Source organism: Stegostoma tigrinum, chromosome 22 (assembly GCF_030684315.1).
Source record: "Stegostoma tigrinum isolate sSteTig4 chromosome 22, sSteTig4.hap1, whole genome shotgun sequence".
In the NCBI taxonomy this organism is placed as follows: Eukaryota; Metazoa; Chordata; class Chondrichthyes; order Orectolobiformes; family Stegostomatidae; genus Stegostoma; species Stegostoma tigrinum.
In genome coordinates this window covers 14,206,482-14,225,186 of record NC_081375.1, presented here as the reverse complement: position 1 = coordinate 14,225,186, position 18,705 = coordinate 14,206,482, and the positions used below count along the sequence as shown (strand labels likewise).

The 18,705-nt window shown below is 40.1% G+C and overlaps 2 protein-coding genes across 3 annotated transcripts in view; one reads left to right on the top strand and one right to left on the bottom strand.

Moving 5' to 3' along the window:
* The window catches only part of nptx1l (neuronal pentraxin 1 like), a 39,609-nt gene extending 22,066 nt beyond the window's left edge, over window positions 1-17,543 (bottom strand). The window contains exons 1-2 of one of the 2 annotated variants that reach the window (XM_048554897.2): window positions 17,317-17,543; window positions 15,235-15,336 (exon numbers count right to left, since the gene is read on the bottom strand). The gene's annotated coding sequence lies outside the window, so the exon portion shown is untranslated. The remainder of the gene's footprint in view (window positions 1-15,234; window positions 15,337-17,316) is intronic. The other variant, XM_048554899.2, reaches the window with a different exon arrangement.
* A 380-nt stretch (window positions 17,544-17,923) lies between these two features.
* Window positions 17,924-18,705, top strand: part of rptor (regulatory associated protein of MTOR, complex 1) — a 384,600-nt gene continuing 383,818 nt past the window's right edge. The window contains exon 1 of the mRNA XM_048554896.2: window positions 17,924-18,486. Within this exon, the coding sequence (XP_048410853.1) occupies window positions 18,334-18,486 (153 nt within the window). The 5' untranslated portion in view covers window positions 17,924-18,333. The remainder of the gene's footprint in view (window positions 18,487-18,705) is intronic.

The window sequence follows — 18,705 nt, the reverse complement described above, 5'->3', positions numbered from 1 at the left end:
AATGGTTTGTTCTTATGGGGTAACTGATAATATCGTATTCAAGGAACTACTGACTTTAACCAAATTACTCCTCAATTCTTAAAGGGTCAGGCCACATATTAATTCAATACCTGGTCTTCATGCAGCATGAGAAAGAAAATTAGTTGCGAAGCAGAAAGTTGAAATAAGAAAGATACATTTGAATGGATGGGTGGTGACAGACAGAAACCTGAGTGTTGATGCTCCATCATGTGGTTGATTCGGAAATCAAGGAGGGGTATTTAAGTTTGAAAAACAATACTGAACTATGAATAATATTGAGTTTAAAGAAGAAAACAGAACTTTGCAGATAGGTTTGACGAAATGATTGGGAATGAGTGGGTGGACTGCTGACAGATGTAGTTTCCTCTAACAAGATGTGAGACAACATACTTTCAGTGTATATGTGATATGTGGGAATATAAACATATGAGAAGCACTGGGGGAGTATAAAAATGAATATAGAGGGTGCCTTATTCATGAAGGGCAGCTTGCACATATAAAAAAATCAAAAAGACTTGCAGTATGTAGTGTCTCCTCACAAGGGATATAGAGGCTGACACTCTGAATGCACACTACCTGTAAATGCTTTTCCCACCAAGATTATACATTGAGGACTTAAATAAGTGCTTCCCATGAATTTCCATCCATTACATTTACTGGAATAGCGTAGAACTGTCCAGCAGAGAAGACGAAAACGAACCAATTATGTTTGTTACGTGCTTTGAAAGCGGTGTCTAATTGGTCCCACTCCCCTTTTATTTTGCTAAATTCATCCTATTGAGTATAAAGACAGCAAAGTATAGTTCCTATTTAACCACCACTTAAGAGTATCATGGTCAGTTTCGAGTGTCTTAACTGAGGAAGGATAAACTAGCCTTGGCATGAGTTGTGGTCATTCAGTGAAATGATACCTTAGCTGAAAGAAATGAATTATCCTGAGAGATTGGGTAAATATTGTTTATATTTTCTGAACATGGGAAGGTTGGGGACTGATCTGACTAAGACGTTTAAACTAGTACAGGAAATCAACAGAATAGGCAGAAAACACGCACTTCCCTTTAGCACAGGAATCTGAGAACTGTGGACCACAACCCAAATGTGGATACAAGCCGGATGATGATACAAGACTTAAATCATCGAATCTAGAAAACACTTTGTCAGATAAAGAGTTGTACGTTTGTGTAATGCAGGTGCAAAAAGCACTGAAAATAGAATTTCGTCAGGTATGTAGAAGTGAAGTTGCTATTTGTTTCGTGAAATTCTCAAGGACTATTTGTTGATTTCCCACAACATTGCATATTGGCCGTCAGGGTCAATTTGAACTTTTTTTAACAATAAGGATTAGAGGATGAGAGGAAAATGGATACAATTAAAGGAAAGAGGAGGGGAGGAGAAGGGAACTAAGAGGTAGAGGCCAAGGTGGTGAAAGGAAGTTTGACAGAGGGATGACACAGTAGAGAGAGAGGGAAGGGCAAAGTGGAAGTTGTAAAAGGATAAAAGAGGAGAGGAAACAGCAGGAGAAAAGAGGACAAGGAGAAGGGATGTGAAAACACAGAGGAAAATGTTTCTGAGGATAGGAAATTCATAGGCAGTTCAAATCCATTAGAGGGAGTTCACCTGCCTTTGAGGTAGAGAAATAGAATGGTGAGGAACAAATGCGTACTATGAAAGAGAAACCCAGTTCACTGAGAGGGTCTGGCGCCCAATATCTCAGCTGAAAAATGACCAAGCTTTATATAAGATGCTGATTGTTGTGACTTATGTATACTGGGCTCGGGTCCAGCGCCGAACATTAGGTTCCATCCTGTTATTGTCATTCGGTCACTTTAAGTTATGTTTTCAGTGTTTTACCATTAGAGTTTTAAGACCATTCAGAATTATGAACATGAAATAGAGAGAAAAATGTGGAGATTAGAATGAAAATCCTAACCAACAACTCAGTTCCATTACACCCACGTTCTGCCTGTTATAGGCTCTGAGGTTGTTGTAGGCTGATGTCTCATCCTGAACCACTTTCATGTTAAGTCAGCAGTGGTTTACCATTGCCTTCCAGTTTCAGGCACGGGGTGAAAGACAGGTCCCGAATAACCTAATTTGGAACAAGAACTGAGCACGTGCTGTTGGCACTAATCTGAATCACGTACGAGCCAATCGAGCTAACCAGCCTCCAAACCGTAAACTATGGCTGATAAAGTAACAAGATAGATTCAAGGATTGAATGATCAACTTCTGATTTAATGGTGCTTGCTCTTCACAAGGTTACACTGCAGAGTTTCTGGATGGGAACAGCCTAGCAGCAGAATGCAACGGTTTGCATTGGAGAAACTTAAATGAGTTGGTGACTTTGATTCAGCTACAATTGGCTGGCCTGCTGGTATTCAAAGATATGACTGAAATGGTAGGTAAAATCAATACACTGGACTTGTAAAATGATTTGAACAAGACTGTATGTTGCCAATTGATCTTAGAAGTTTTGGCATTGTATCAACAAGCTAGTTTTGAGAAGATTTCTAGCTCAGGTTGAAGTTCTGGATGTGAGTTTGCTCGCTGAGCTGGAAGGTTCATTTTTAGACGTTTCGTCACCATTCTAGGTAACATCATCAGTGAGCCTCCGACGAAGCGCTGGTGTTATGTCCCGCTTTCTATTTATCTGGTTAGGTTTCCTTGGGTTGGTGATGTCATTTCCTGCGTTGGTGATGTCATTTCCTGTTCTTTTTCTCAGGGGATGGTAGATTGGCTCCAAATCAATGTGTTTGTTGATGGAGTTCCAGTTGGAATGCCATGCTTCTAGGAATTAGAACTCAAAAGACCCTATACAGACAACAAATAATACAAACGTCATCTACAAAATACCTTGCAAGAACTGTGACAAACACTACATTGGACAATCTGGCAGAAAGCTAGCCACCAGGATACATGAACATCAACTAGCCACAAAACAACATGACCCACTATCACTCGTATCCTTACATACAGATGAGGAAGGACACCACTTTGATTGGGACAACACATCCATCCTAGGACAAGTCAAACAGAGACACGCACGAGAATTCCTAGAAGCACGGCATTCCAACCGGAATTCCATCAACAAACACATTGACTTGGAGCCAATCTACCATCCCTTGAGAAAAAGAACAGGAAATGACATCACCAACGCAGGAAATGACATCACCAACCCAAGGAAACCTAACCAGATAAATAGAAAGCGGGACGTAACACCAGCGCTTCGTCGGAGGCTCACTGATGATGTTACCTAGAATGGTGACGAAACGTCTGAAAACGAACCTTCCAACTCAGCGAGCAAACTCACATCCATTGTATCAACAAATTAAACTGATGTGGGCTTTTAAGCAACGCCTCCAAGTTTATGGATGAATGCATCAAAACAAAAGGCACAACAGATAAAAATAATCATTAAATCAGATGCAAAATTATTGTAACAATTTAGTGAACTTGGCAATAGATAACAGATAACATTCATTTGTCAGTCTTGCATCAGTGGTGGGCAAATTATTGGAAAGGGCTCTGGGAAACAGGATTTATAATCACTTGGAAAGGAACAGTTTAATTCATGATAGTCAGCATGGATTTGTGAGGGGTAGATCATGCCTCACAAACATTATTCAATTCTTTGAAGAGGTGAGCAAATATGTAGATGAAGGTGGAGCAGTGGATGTGGTATACATGGATTTAAGCCATTTGATAAGGTTCCTCGTGGTAGGCTCATGCAGAAGGTAAGGAGGCATGGGATAGGGGGAAATGTGGCAGATTGGATTCAGAATGGGCTGACTCTTAGAAGACAAAAGGTGGTATTGGACGGAAAATATTCAACATGGAGCTCAGTTACGAGTGGTGTACCACAACAATCTGTTCTGGATATTCTTCTATTTGTGATTTTTGTAAATGATTTAGATGAAGGAGTGGAAGGGTGGATTAGCAAGTTCGTGGACAATACGAAGGTGGGTCATGCTGTGGACAGAGTGGAGGGCTGTTCTAGGTTACAAAGGGACATTGATAGGATGCAGACTGGACTGAGAAGTGACAGATGGAGTTTAACCCTGAAAAGTATGATGTGATTCATTTTGGAAGGACAAATTAGAAAGCAGAATACAGGGTTAACAGAAAGATTCTTGGCAGAGTGGAGGAGCATTTGGATCCTGGGGTTCATGTTCACAGTTCCCTGAGAGCTGCTACCCAGGTGGATAGAGTTGTTAAGAAGACATACGGTGTGTTAGCTTTCATTAATTGAGGGATTGAGTTCAAGAGCCATGAAGTTATGCTCCAGCTATACAAAAGTCTGATTTGGCCACATCTGGAGTATTGAGTCCAGTTCTGGTCACCTCATTACAGGAAAGTTCTGGAAGCATTAGAAAAGGTGCACAGGAGGTTTACCAGGATGTTGCCTGGATTGGAGGGAAGGTCTTACGAGGAAAGGTTGAGAGAGCGAGGGCGTTTCTCTTTAAAACAACAAAGGATGAAAGGTGACTTGATAGAGGTGTACAAAATGATCAGAGGTATAGATAGAGTAGACAGCCAGAGACATTTTCCTAGGGTGGAAGTAGCTTTTATGAGGGGGTATAGTTTTAAAGTGAAAGGAGGCAGATATTGGGGAGACGCCAGAGGTAGGTTCTTCATTCAGAGAATGGTAGGGGTGTGGAATGCATTGCAGGAGAGGGTAGTGGAGTCATTAGGGGCATTTAAGCAGCTATTAGATAGGCATATGGATGATAGTATAAGGTAGCGGTGGAGGTTAGATAGACCTTAGGTTTAGGGTAAAAGTTCAGCATAACATTGTGAGCCAAAGGGCCTCTACTATGCTGTACTCTTCTATGTTCTCTGTTCATTGAGGTGAAATGTTAAATAATTTATATGATGTGTGAATGCTTTAAATGGCATTTGCTGATTGTCAAAGAGGTTGAGAGATATTCCAGCAAATTGTTTCCAGTGGCAAATAGCTTAATTATTTGGAAACACAAATTTAAAAAGCATGTCATAGATTTTGGTGGATTTTTGACACACATCATATAAAATGGAATAGCTTAACACGTACAAGAATCAAATCCAGAGAGAAGTTGAGGAGTATAATGAATAGGTACAAATGTAGGGCCTTTTGGTGTTCCTTAAGTCTTCTATTTGGACATTATAAGTAACTGTCTCCCAATATGACACCACGATGAGTCAATTCAATGATGGTCTGAATGGAGAAACAGAAGGTAGTGGGCACCACATTCAATGCAGGGGGTCACATCATAGGGTATTGGTAATATTGTGAAGGGGAAATATAGAGCCGTGACCTGCCAAATGCCCACTGAGAGACAGGAGAAGTCAAAGGGTGAGCCAGCCAACACTGCCCTCACATTCCTTTGAACAGTTGGCACAGATAGACCATTGGAAGAAACTTGTGAGCAGCTTGTCTGCCTCCACTGATCAGAGAATGGTCCAACAACACCTTGAGAGACCAGAAGTAAATAAAATAGGTTTAAAAAAAGGGAAACAAAATACCTAAATGTTGGCAAGTCTTTCGTCTAACTGGAGAATCTACCAATATATCTGCGATTTGGATGTAGTAGAGTATTTTCTATTATGGTTTGTGATTTTAAAAAATGCCTTCTCAGAATTATATTAACAAAACATATGCAAAGGTGTTAGACATTCAAATCTAATTCTAAGTTAGAATTTAGACTTGGCAATATTAATGAAGGAAGGCTTTGTGGTTTTATATGCTATTTCTCTGTCTACTACTTTAATAATCAAAAACGTATTCATTTTAAATTGGTTAATACCTTAGCTGAAGTGGGACACAGAAACATGTGATGTACTTTTCCATTAGTACCGAACACAGTAATTCATCACCTGTAATCCGAATTGAATCTTTGAGTGCAATCTGTTTTGTATCAGAATGAAAGTTCCGTAATAGCCAAACATCAATACTGCAAAAACAAAACAATACTGGGAAACAAGCAAAATGATTAAATAAATCACAGCCGGTCTGAATCAGAACTTTGACCTGGTAGTCAAAGGCACCTGTCCTTTTTGGGTGAATTTTACTAATCTCCATCCAGACTGACAGATGGAGCACAGAGTACAAGCAGAGTAATCCATGCCATTGTGAGCGAAGGAATGCAAAAAAATTGGCAAAGGCCACCCTTTAGAGTGCACCTCCTGTCATCAAATAGTAGAATAGCTTCAACAGCATCTGCGAAGTAGAATGTAGCTCAGAGCAGAGCAGACCTCCCTCTGGACTGAAAGCGGAAATTTTTTTTGGAGGGGAAGCATACATTTTTAAATCCTGCTTAAAATATCTCCCTTGCTCCACTAGTCTACTGTCTACAAGTGACATCATCTATTTTGGCTAGATTGCTGCCTGCAGACTTTAAGTTTGTTTTCAATATCATTAGCCAGCCTTGTTCCTAACTCTTTGGATGATATTCCTTTCTAAGTTCTATGCATTTTATTGTGACATTACTTCTTATTTTAAAAAACAAGAATAGGGCAAATTATCAGATAGAACAGTATAGTGATTATCTGGGAAGCTATAGCGAAGTATCAGGAGGGCAAGGGAATAAAGACTCAAGCTGCCCCAGTGAGATGAAGAAGGAATGGGAGGAAGTTTCAGTAGAGTGTAAATGTTGGCATGTAGTGGTTGGGCCAAATGGCCAGTTTTTCGAGGGAAACTCAGTCTCTCCAGCACTCTGTTTTCATTTCAGATCTTCAGCAACTGCAGGTATTTTGTGTTATTATGTTAACCTGTTTTTGTATGCTGAATAGTCTATGTAATCCTATGTTACTGGACCAGTAATCCAGAGGCATGAGTTAGGTAAATAAATTGGGAATGAAAAGCTAGTTTCAGTAATGCAAACCATGAAAATAGTTCTGAGGAAGGGTCATCGGACCCGAAACGTTAACTCTGTTTTTACCATCACAGATGCTGGCAGACATTCTGAGCTTTTCCAGCAACTTTGATTTTGTTCCTGATTTACAGCATCCGCAGTTCTTCTGGATTTTATAAAAACAGTACATTGTTCTTAAATTGCATCTGGTTCACAAATGCCTTTGGGGGAAGAATTCTGTCATCTTCACCTGGCCTGTGGAATATTTTGATTATGTAGTTGATTCTCTACTGTGCAATTGCCGAGATGGCCATGCGCTTTCACCTTCTCAAGAGCAATTGTACATGGATATGCCCGCACTATGTAAATTAATGAGTAAATGTTTTTTACTGAATTAAAACTGTAACACAACATCACAGAAAAACAGAGGGAATTCTGCCTTGGAAGTCTACCTTCCCATGAACAAATTCCTATCCATTAAAAAATTCTGGTTGGATAATGTTGACCTCTCTTCCTGAATTCCCAAAGCACTCTCCTCAAATGTGACATTTGCCTGAGCATCTCTAACTTGTAATGTCCAACCTATTTGACTGTTTCAGAGCCACATCTTACCATTAGCTGGTGCTTTTACATAAAAAGGGCAGTTCACAGCAGGAACAGTGAGCAGAAATTAGGACAGAGGTCGAGGAGATTATCGAAAAAAAACAAAGGTGTTGCAGGTTCTGCCACCCATCAGAAAAGAAATATGAAATATAACCAATGGCTTTGTGCAAGTGAAGTCACTAACTTGATTGAGTTTTTTGATGAAGTAACAAAGTGGATTGATGAGGACAGAGTGGTGGATATGATCTATATGAACTTCAGTAAGGCATCTGACAAGGTTCCTTATGGTGGACTGGTTAACAAAGCTAGATCACACGAGGTATCTGAGGTATGGTTAGTAAGTTTTCAGATGATACAAAAGTGAGACCACATGGGTGTAGTGGACAGTGAAGAAGGTTACCTCAGAGTACAACGGGATCTTGATCAGAAGACCCAACAGGCCGAGGAGTGGCAGATGGAACTTAATTTAGCTAAATGTGAGGGGCTGCATTTTGGAAATGCAAATCAGTGCAGGACTAATACATTTAAGAGTAAAGTCTTGGAGAGTGATGCTGAACAGAGACCTCGGAGTACAGGTTCATAGTTCATTGAAAGCGGAGTAGCAGGTTAGTGAAGAAAGTATTTGGACAGTCCACTGAAAACAGGAGTAGGGAGGTCATGCTGCAGCTGTACAGGACATTGGTTAGGCCACTTTTGGATAACTGTGTGCAGTTCTGGTCTCCCTGTTACAGGAAGGATGTTGTGAAACTTGAAAGGGTTCAAAAAAGATTAACAAGGATGTTACCAGGGTTGGAGGTTTTCAGCTATAGGGAGAGGCTGAATAGGCTGGGGCTATTTTCCCTGGAGCATTGAAGGCTGAGAGGTGACCTTATAGAGGTCTGTAAAATCATCAGGGGAAGGAGAACTGGAGGGTGGAGAAATCAAAATCTAGAGGGCATAAGTTTAAAATGAGAGGGGAAAGATTTAAAAGGGACTTAAGTGGCAATATTTTTATGCAGAGGCTGGTGCGTGAATGGAATGAGCTGCCAGAGGAAGTGATGGAGGTCAGTATAATTATAACATTTAAAAGGCATCCGGATGGGTATATGGATAGGAAAGGTTTAGATGGATATGGGCAAATTGCTGGCAAATGGGACTAGATTTATCGAGGGTATCTAGTCAGCATGGACGAGTTGGACCAAAGGGTCTGTTTCAGTGCTGTACATCTCTATGACTCTAACTATATCCATTTGAAAATGATGCATTTGTGCTTGAGGCTAAGTTTTATTTATTCATGTAGCTCTGGTAAGGTTTGTGTTGCTTGAGTTGCATTCCTGGAGATCTGTGTACGTAGTAATTATTTATGTTGTGAGCCTGTACGATGTCAGTGGATAATTTGACTGTGGGGGATCACATCAAGCCCATTTTTTTCATGTCACATGTCACTTTCCATGAAGAGCTTCCAGTTAGGAATTACAAATGGAAGTCTTAGTTGATATTTCTCCCTCCAGCACTCCTCTGACTGAAGGGGACTCAGATAATCTGTCTTGTCTATTTTATTGCTCTGTATGACATTAGGAAATTTGCCACTCAGACTTTCCTATAGCGAAAATATCATTCCAGGAACTGTACGAAAGAAGTGAAACACTGAAACAATAATCTCCTGCTCTGCTTCCAACTCAGTCCACAAGGAATCTCTTTCTGAGGCACATTCTAACCAAGGTTCCTGGGTGGAAAGGAATTGTACTCTGATCTGCGGTGCAAATTAACACCTCCTGCTGTACCTGTTTACATTAGCAATATAAATGATAATTATATGTCATTGCTCAGACCTTTGAGTATTGGAGTTGGGATGTTATTTTGAGGTTATACAAGGCATTGGTGAGCTCTTTTCTAGAGTTTAATGTCCAATTCTGTTCACTCTGTTTTGGAAGAATATTAAGATGGAGAGGGTTTAGAAAAGATATACCACAATACTGCTGGGAATGCAGATTTTGACTTATAAGGAGAGGCTGAACAGGCTGGGATTTATTTCATTGGAGTGTAGTAGGTTGAGACATGATCTTATAGAGGTGTATAAGATCATGAGGGGCATATATAAGATGCATGGTAGGTGTCTTTTCCCTCGGGTGGGGGTCTTCAAGACTGGGGGCATATTTTTAGGGTGGGATGTTAAAAAGGCATTATCTTTTACACAGAGAATGGTACATGTGTGGAACAAACTTCCAAAGGAAGTGGTGCTTGTGGATACAGTTACAACATTTAAAAGAGATTTAGACAAGTACATGAATAAGAAATATTTTGAGAAATATAGGCCAAATGCAGGCAGGTGGGATAGGTTAGTTTGGGATGGTGGTTGCCATGGGCTGGCTGGACCAAAGGGTCTGTTTCTGTGCAATGACTCTAGATGTACCATTGTGGGAGAAATCCACATTATTTGACAACAAAATGCAAAGTTTTGAAAACATAAATGGGTCTTACCAGCTCATTTAAATGTTCTTCAGGCACATCTCTGTGTTAACATCCTGGAATTAAAGTGATTGCCCATAATGACATGATTTTGAGAGACTTGGTCTCTCGTCTCTTGTTTGCTAAGATGTGCAGCTGAAATATTGCATACATTAGAGCTTGAATTTTTTGACTAACTAAGCATTTCACTATATGTTAACATTTTACAGCTTTTATGTCAAAAACATTAATTTTCAAAGTGCTCAGAAGTGACTTGAGATTATGTGGCAATGGATGGATAGTGAGAAATGTAGAAGGATAAAAGCACTGGCATAAGGGAGAATAGTACAATATTACCAGATTTGTTTTTAATCAGTACCATGTTTAACATGAAATGGAAAATTTCATGCGAGGGATATTTGATCGTCAATGTTAGAATGAGTTTTAGTATGCTTTACAATTAGAACAACAGATCACCGAATTAGCAGGAACAACTGTTTTCAATTGATGAGAACAAAAATCAAAAGGATGGATTAAAAAGAGGGAAAAAATAAATTTCTTTAGAACCAGTAAAAACAGAGCTCCTTAATGGTCAGTGAGAATAGGGTGTGGCAGCGACCCAAACACATTAGGAAACCTTGGATTTGACACCTGCTCTTTCAATTCGAAGCAAAATAGTGAGGGAAACACTGCACTTAGTCTCATTGTCCTCTAGTGTAGGCAGAGGCAAAATTACCCAGCATTCCCATTTTTTGATTGCTTCAGGAGTTCTGACTGCGTTGGAAATGGATTTGTTTGGAGGTCATACGGGGATACATCTCCAGATTTCAAGCGGTTGCTCAATTAGTAGCACACTTGCCTCTGAGTGAGAAGACTGTGGGTTCAAGCCACAAGTTACTTAGGCTGACGCTCCAGAACAGCACTAAGGGAGAGCTGCCCGTTGGTGCTGTTGTATTTAAGATACTATCTCATCCTCTCAGGTAGGCGTAAGATACCTGAAGAAACAGCAGGAATCGTCTAGATCTTATCTTGAGCAATGCTTAGTCCTCAATGAAAATTACTAAAATATGCAGATCAGCACCAAACTGTTATGACATTGCTATTTGCAGGGTCTTGCTACAAGCAAATTGGTCACTTTATTTCGATAATGACTACATTTCAGAATCAGTTGGTTGCCCTAAAGTCCTTTAGAACATCCTGAGGTCAAAAAAGTGTTATGTAAATTTGTAGATAAAGATTGGCTATGATGTTGGCCTTTTCAGTTAGATATCCAACTTGGCTAAAAGGGGGGAGTGAGAAAACTGGAAGAGAAAATTCAGGACCACTGGGAAATTAGTAAGGCACTGAGATAAGTAAGAGATTGAGAGCACAAAGTGAAGGGAGTAAAAGTGACTGAAGTAGTCTAACCACATACTATATTGATAACAAAGGGTGGGGCTGGATGAACACAGCAGGCCAAGCAGCATCTTAGGAGCACAAAAGCTGACGTTTCGGGCCTAGACCCTTCATCAGAAAAGGTGATGAAGGGTCGAGGCCCAAAACGTCAACTTTTGTGCTCCTGAGATGCTGCTTGGCCAGCTGCGTTTATCCAGCTCCACACTTTGTTATCTTGGATTCTCCAGCATCTGCAGTTCCCGTTATCTCTGATTACTATATTGATAACACAGGTTGCAACAAAAGACTGGAGGATAAACATTGTTCCAGCACGTTCTTAGGAAGTATAGATCTTTTAGCTTAATACCTGTCAATGAAATATTACAAAATAACTTCTCAAGTTAATTTAACAAATTAAAAACAAATTCAAACATACATAAAGTTAGAAAAGCCAGATCATGTCAAACAGATTTACTGGTATTCTTTAAAGGTACAATAGTATTTTCAGATGTCAGTGTTGTGCTTAATGTTAACAATTCAGGAAACATATTAAGACATTGCACAAGGTATTTGTAGGGAAAGTGGATTAAAGAAAAAGCAGTAAATTGGGCAAGTAAGACGGTACAATACATCATGATCAATGGCAGTAGTTTTAATTGGACAGCAGTAATCAACAAACTGCCCGGGCAACAGTCCTAGGATCATTGATGTTAATAATGTTTACAAATTACCTTGATGAAGGTCTCATAAGAAGAACGTTCAATAAAATGAGAACATTAACAGCGAAAAAGAAAACACAAAAATGTGAACCATGGGTCCTCTTGTGGTATCCCTACCCCTGAACTGAGACACCAGGTTCAAGTCCAACCTGTTCCAGAGGTGTGTAATAACACCTCTGAACAGGTTGATTAGAAAGACAGGCCAATAATAAAATGTAAACATAAGGGTGCTTGTTGCACAGTGGTGGTGTCCTTACCTCTCAGTCAGGAGGCCCTGTTTCAATTCCCACCTGTTTCAAAGGTGTGCAATAACATCTTTGATCAGGTTAGTTAGAAAAATAGATTTAAAAAAATTTAAAAATATAAAACATGAACCTAAGGCTTCTATTTGCACAGTGGTACGTCTCTACCTCTAGGCCAGGAGGTCCAGTTTCAAGTCCCACCTGCTCCAGAGGTATGTTAAAACACTTCTGAACAGGTTGATTAAAAATATCTATACTGCAAACTTATGCGCAGAGTTAGGAATTTCAGAGGATGGGAGTAACATTTGTCAAAATCTGCAGGCCTGAAAGTGGAATTTAATATTGAGAAGTGAGAGGTAATACAAATTATAACTAAAAATATTTAAAGGATTACCAACTCAAAGGTACATTGGCTAAAAAAAAACTGAAAGGAAGATATAACTGCATTAGTTTACCAAAGAAAAAACGGCAGTTTAATCATGGTTGTACTGAATTTTCATTTTCAGACTGCCAAAATTTAGATGAGGTACTCTGTTTGCAGATGGTTAGCCTGAATAAGCAGAAATGTCATCACTTGTTTTTCAGTGAATCTGTATAAATGCTATGTCCACCTTTCCAAACCAATATTTACAACAAAAGTTCGTGTGAAAGAACCTTTGTTCAAGTGATGGGGTTGTACAACTCAATTGCACAACGGTAGGTGAAGCAAAATGTACTAAAAATACGCTGTTAAAATCAAAATTGAAAAAAATGTTGTGGATGTAGGAAGTAGAGCGATTGGGCCATCTGGCCCATCTAGCTGTATTAGTGTGTATTATCCAGGCATAACACTATCACAAAGTCACAGTAACTGGAAAAAAAAGGCCATTAAAAAACAGTTCACTTCCATAAATTGAACTCTGGATGCCAAGTTGGATAGCCTTCCTTTGGGATGCTGCTTCCAGTTGCAACTATAAACTAGCAGAGAATAACTTACTTATACCCCAAGGGGTGAAGCTCACCATTCCTAGTCTGTGTTCCAACACTCTCCCAGAGGCATGAGCTAAGAGTTTACTTCCCCATTCCTAAGCTTTGAAGTCCATTAGCCAACAAAGGATTCACAATAAACCCAGCTTCCATAAATCACAAAGATTTTCAGGTATGTGGAAAAACCCACTTAAGATTACCCTTTAACAGTTTGGGCCACTCCCTTTAAAACTGTACTTTTTAGTTTCCTACGAGGATATATAAGCTCATACTTGCATGTGTTATTTGGCAAAATGAACCTCAGGACAGTTTTCACACAAATGTATGGAATAGGCTTGAGTGAGTTCTTCATCTGCAACCATCTTATGACATTGTATTCTGGTGAAACTGTGCATAGAGTAGTGGGTGGGTACACACTCACAATACTGTTGTAGGTAATTCCTGATTTGGGGCCTGCCAGATAGTCATGGGAAGATGCCAGTCATAGACCATGTACTTCCATATACCTATCAGTGCTCAATGCACCAGCGGTGCTTATGTATCTTGATTTTTGCAAGCTTCTCATTATCATCAAAGTCCATAATGAAACTGGATATTCTGTTACTGCTCTTGATCTATAGCTGACGTCATCCCAACTGCTGGCGTTCTGAATCACTACTCAGCACAGAGACCCCAAAAGGCCAAGATTTGCAATGAGCAAAAATACCAACTAAGGTGCAATTTCTCCCTATTTTTCTTTATTTCTGTTAAATGGGGGAGTCTATTTTATTCTAAAAATTCTGCCTCACATATACTTTCTTCTGCAATGATCTCACAGAATATGAGTTCTCTGATTGGTGCTGCGAATCTGGTCCAGTCAGAGAGTCCTGGCTGACAGTTAGTTGGGTGAATGTCAGAGATACTGACTCTCTAGTATCTGACTCTGAATAAAGCAGCACTAAAGTCATGGACTGTTCATGTGCAAATGAAGGGTGGCTTGGCGACCAGATACCAACCTCTGTGTAGCTACTTCACTTTCTAAAATAAGAAAAAGCGAAAGGAAATAGGATTGTAAAAAGATGGAAATTAATGGAACATTACCAAAATTATATCTGAAAAATCACATGGCAAATTTTAGAGTCAAAAATTCAAAGATTTATGAGTCTAGTTTAGAAGATCAATCTTTGATATGTTCTTGAGATGGATTGGCTTGATCAAAATGTAAATGAACTGCCTCTGTCTTGACATTTGCCTGTGATTCAGTAATCACAACTGGAAAGATAAATTTCCTACACCTTATGTATGACTGTCAAATTTAAATGTTTCAGGGTTGTAGCTTCATCCCAAAGAATCTGTTGCAAATGTACTGAACCTTTCTTTGTGAAGCTTGTGGGCAGTGATATATTTGTAGGTAACTGCTTCTTCTTTAAATGACTGGTTGCTGTGATAGAGTCGTAGGTTGTTCGTAGTTTAAAATCAGAAAAAATAATTGCTGAGGTAATTGCTTTCACTTGCCAGGAGTTAAAAATGCCTGCTTGCTTAAATGTTATGGACAATTGGCAGCTCACAAGATAGATACTGATGAGGATGGCTGTACTGTCCATCCAGCAAGAAAAAAAAATCCTCTCTATCACAGCACCCAATCATATCTTCAGATTCCAGAGATTTTGCTTACATTATACTCCAACACCTTTCGCTCACAAACTAAAGTACAATTAATCATCCTTGTGTAAAGAACTGCAATTGGCAAGATGCACATGTTCCTCCTTGTTCTACTGTCCGGGTTTAGTTCATACAAATGATTCTGTTCACTGTCTTATATCTGTCCATAGTATCCAATCTTAATTAAGGCTCCATTCATAACTACTAGTTGGAATGTAATGTGAATAAGTGTGAAGCTATTCACTTTGGAAGAAAAACAGAAAGAAAGAGTATTTGTTTTAAAAGGTAAGGGGTTGGAAAGTTTTGATGTCCAAAGGGACCTGCTGTACTTGTTCATGAGTTATTGAAAGCAGGTGTAGCCAGCAACTGTATCTATGGTAATATTTAAGCAATATTTAGGTATTCACTCACGTTGCAATAGCCTTCGTGGTTTTGGACCAAATGCTGGAAAACGGGATTGTTGACCAGTGTGGACATGATGGGATGAATGGCCTCCTTCTGATCTGTAAACAACTATGAAAATATGAGTTAATTAGGAAAGCAAACGGTATGACAGCCTTAATCACAAGAAGACTTGAACACAGGAGAAAAAGATGTTGCTACAATTGTGTACAACATTGGTGGGACTGAGTCTGGGATATTGCATGCAGTTTATGTTCTCCTTATTTAAGGAGGGACGTATTTGCTACAGACAGAATGCAGAGGATATTCACCAGACTAATCCTTAGGATGTGGGATTCTTTTTTTAAGAGACAATGAGGAAGCTGGTCTTGTATCCCATAGAATATCAAAGAATGAGAGGTGTTCTTACTAAAACTCAGAAAATTCTTACAGGGTAGATATAAGAGGGAAGTTTCCTCTGGCTGGTGAGTCTAGACCATGTGGCAAAGTTACAGAATAATAATCAATTAGGACTGCAATGCGAAAGAAGTTCTTAGGAATTCTTTTCCTCAGAGGGTTGTGGAAATTCATTCTTTGAGCATATTCAAGTTAGAAATCAATACATTTCTGGAGACTACCAACATCAAAGGATATGAAGGTAGTGTGAGAACGTGGCGCTGAGGTAGATGATTAGCCATGATCTAATTGAATGGTGGATTAGGGTTAGTGTTAGGGTAAAAACAAACTCAGTGGGCTAATAGTCTACTCCTGCTCCTATGTTCCTAAGAAAGGAAAGGACAGGAAAAGAGGTCAAAGATGAAAGAACAAGGTTAAGATGTAGAGGACATATTAGCACTACTTAGCCAACTCCTGTGGATTGATTCAGTTAATGTACACAACTTCCTGTTTTAGCCGATTTTGTTTTTGTAGCGCTGAGTGCCACATATCTGTGCCTCATGATTGAAAATACCTAAGTTTGATATGACTTATTGTGAAAAGAAAGGGTTACATCATTAAATTTTTACAGGTGATTTTACTTCTTAAAGCAAGTTGATCTTCACAAAGAGGTGACAAAGACTGTCAGTTGGCTTGTCTAGCTAATTTTTTAAAAAGATCATGGTTCATCCATGACTGCATCTGACTATCTCTTGAATGATTTCAGATGTTTGGCTTTTTGACCCTACTCAAGAAATGATGCCGAGTATTGATCACTCTGCATGTAGAAATACCTTCTGATGTCAATCCCGAAGATCCCTCTTATTAGTTTATATTGTATCTCCAAGTCACACAATCATAGCTTATGTTAAAGGCTCAGTCTTATCTTTTGTTTTCCGCTTTTTATTTTATGTTCACATATCTCAATTCAGTCCTCAATAGTATGAGTAACTCTGCTTAGCTCAACTTGTTATGGATGGATGAGTTACTGATATGTTATCATTAAAGGGACAGAAAGATTAAAATTCTAAGCAGGTTTGGCTTGCCTATCTGATTTTCAGCTAAACAAATTAGAAGAAAACTAAGGTGTAAAATAAAATTAAAATTGCATGGGACATTAAGCAAAGGTATTTCAAAAGTTGAATGACAGATGAGAGATGTGAAAAGTCATTCTTGTCTCAGTGGGTACATTCTCACCTGAGTTGTGGGGATGAAATCTGGCTCTAGAGACTTGAGCACATTACCTTCACCGACACACTAGATGTTGCACTGAGATAGTACCAAGGGTGTTGGACATACCACCTTAATTCTGTAATGTTAAACTAATGCTAGCTCCCGCAGCATTATTGAAAAAGGAGTGGGGCCGTTCTCTTTGTTTTCTGGCCAATATTTATCCTTCAAGCTACATCACCAGAACAGATTATTTAACCATTGCTATTTTGCAAGATGATGCTGTACACCACTTGGCCTTTGTGTTTTTCACACTGTAGTATCAAATCCTGCAGAGAGTCTTATAGCTGAGATGACTGAGTTCTATCAACCGCAACCATTTTCCTTTGCATAAAACATGTCACCAGTCAGCGCAGCGGTTCCCTCTTGTTTCTAATTGACTCTAACTTTGTTGGGACTCCTAAATATCACACTTTGTCAACTGCTGCCTTAATGCCAGGGTCTTACCTCACCTCTGGAGTTCAGATCCAGTGTGGATGAGTAAAATGCATAAAAACGTTTTTGAACAAGTATTATTTTTCACAGGTTAAGAAATAATATGCTAGGTATAGAAGAGAAGAAAGATAGTCAGGCTGAAGGATTTCGAACACAGTCAGGTTGAAGATTGAGAAAACGTTCAAGTTGAATGATGAGAATACAAAAGCTGACGTTTCGTTCATCCAGCCTCACATTTTACATCTTGGATTCTCCAGCATCTGCAGTTCCCATTATCACTGATGAGAATACAGTCAGGGTGGGGAATTTAGAGAACAGTCAAGTTGAAAGATTGAAAATACAGTCAGATTAAATGTGTGAGAACACAATCGAGGTGAAAGATTTTGAATACAATCAGGGTAAAAGATTGCCAGGGTGAAGGATTGAGAGGACAGTCAGTTTGAAGGATTGAGAACACAATCAGATTGTAGTCCACCGTCAAGTTGAAGAAGGGTCTCTTGAACTGAAAACTCTGATTTCTCTCCACAGAAACCGCCAGACCCGCTGAGTTTTTCTGGCAGTCTGTATTTTTGAAGCATCGAGAACACAGTCAGAGTGAAAGATTGAGAAGAGTCAGTATGAAAGACTGAGTCCAGTCTGTTAGACTGAGAGGACGGAGCACATACATGAGGCAACATAAAAAACACACTTCCAGCCTGAGACCGGTTGCGACTGCGCGGATGGAGCCGCGCGGCTCGCCGTAGGGGCGCGGGGCATTGTGGCCTCGACCAAGATGGCGTCCTCCGTTCGGGCGGAATGAGGGGCCGCCGACCGGGATTTCGAGGCGGCCGTACCGGCACCGGTACCTCCTTGTCCGAATAGACTGCGTCTCGCTGTCAGCTTTCACCACCCCTTTTCCCCCCCTCACTTCCCCCTCCACTTGCTCTTTCCATCACCCCCCCCTTCTCCTGAGGTGGAGGTGGTTGAGGGGGGGGGGGAAGGGGGAGAGGTGTCAGACTCTGGTTGTACTGAGTGGAGCCGGGCCGCAGCATGGCTGGAGCCAGCCTCCTGGAGGACCTGCTGGAGGAGGAGCAGGGCGACATGACCGACTGGAACCTCCCGGTGGCTTTCGTAAAGAAGCGGCACTCGGAGAAAATCGAGGGATCCAAGGCGGTCACCCAGAGCTGGCGCATGAAAGACCGGGTAAATTCCCCCTTCTCTCTGTCTCCCTGACCTGCCTGGAGGTTACATTCAAACGCCCTCGCTCGCTACACCTTCCCTGGGGCTGCCTTCGTCCATCCTCATCCCATTCCATTTAACAAAAAAGTTTCTGTGCAGCTCGCAATAAAACTTCCCATTCCTCTCCGCATGGGTTTGCTTTCAGTGAGCAAAAGGAAACACGAGCGTTATGGTTTTCAAAAG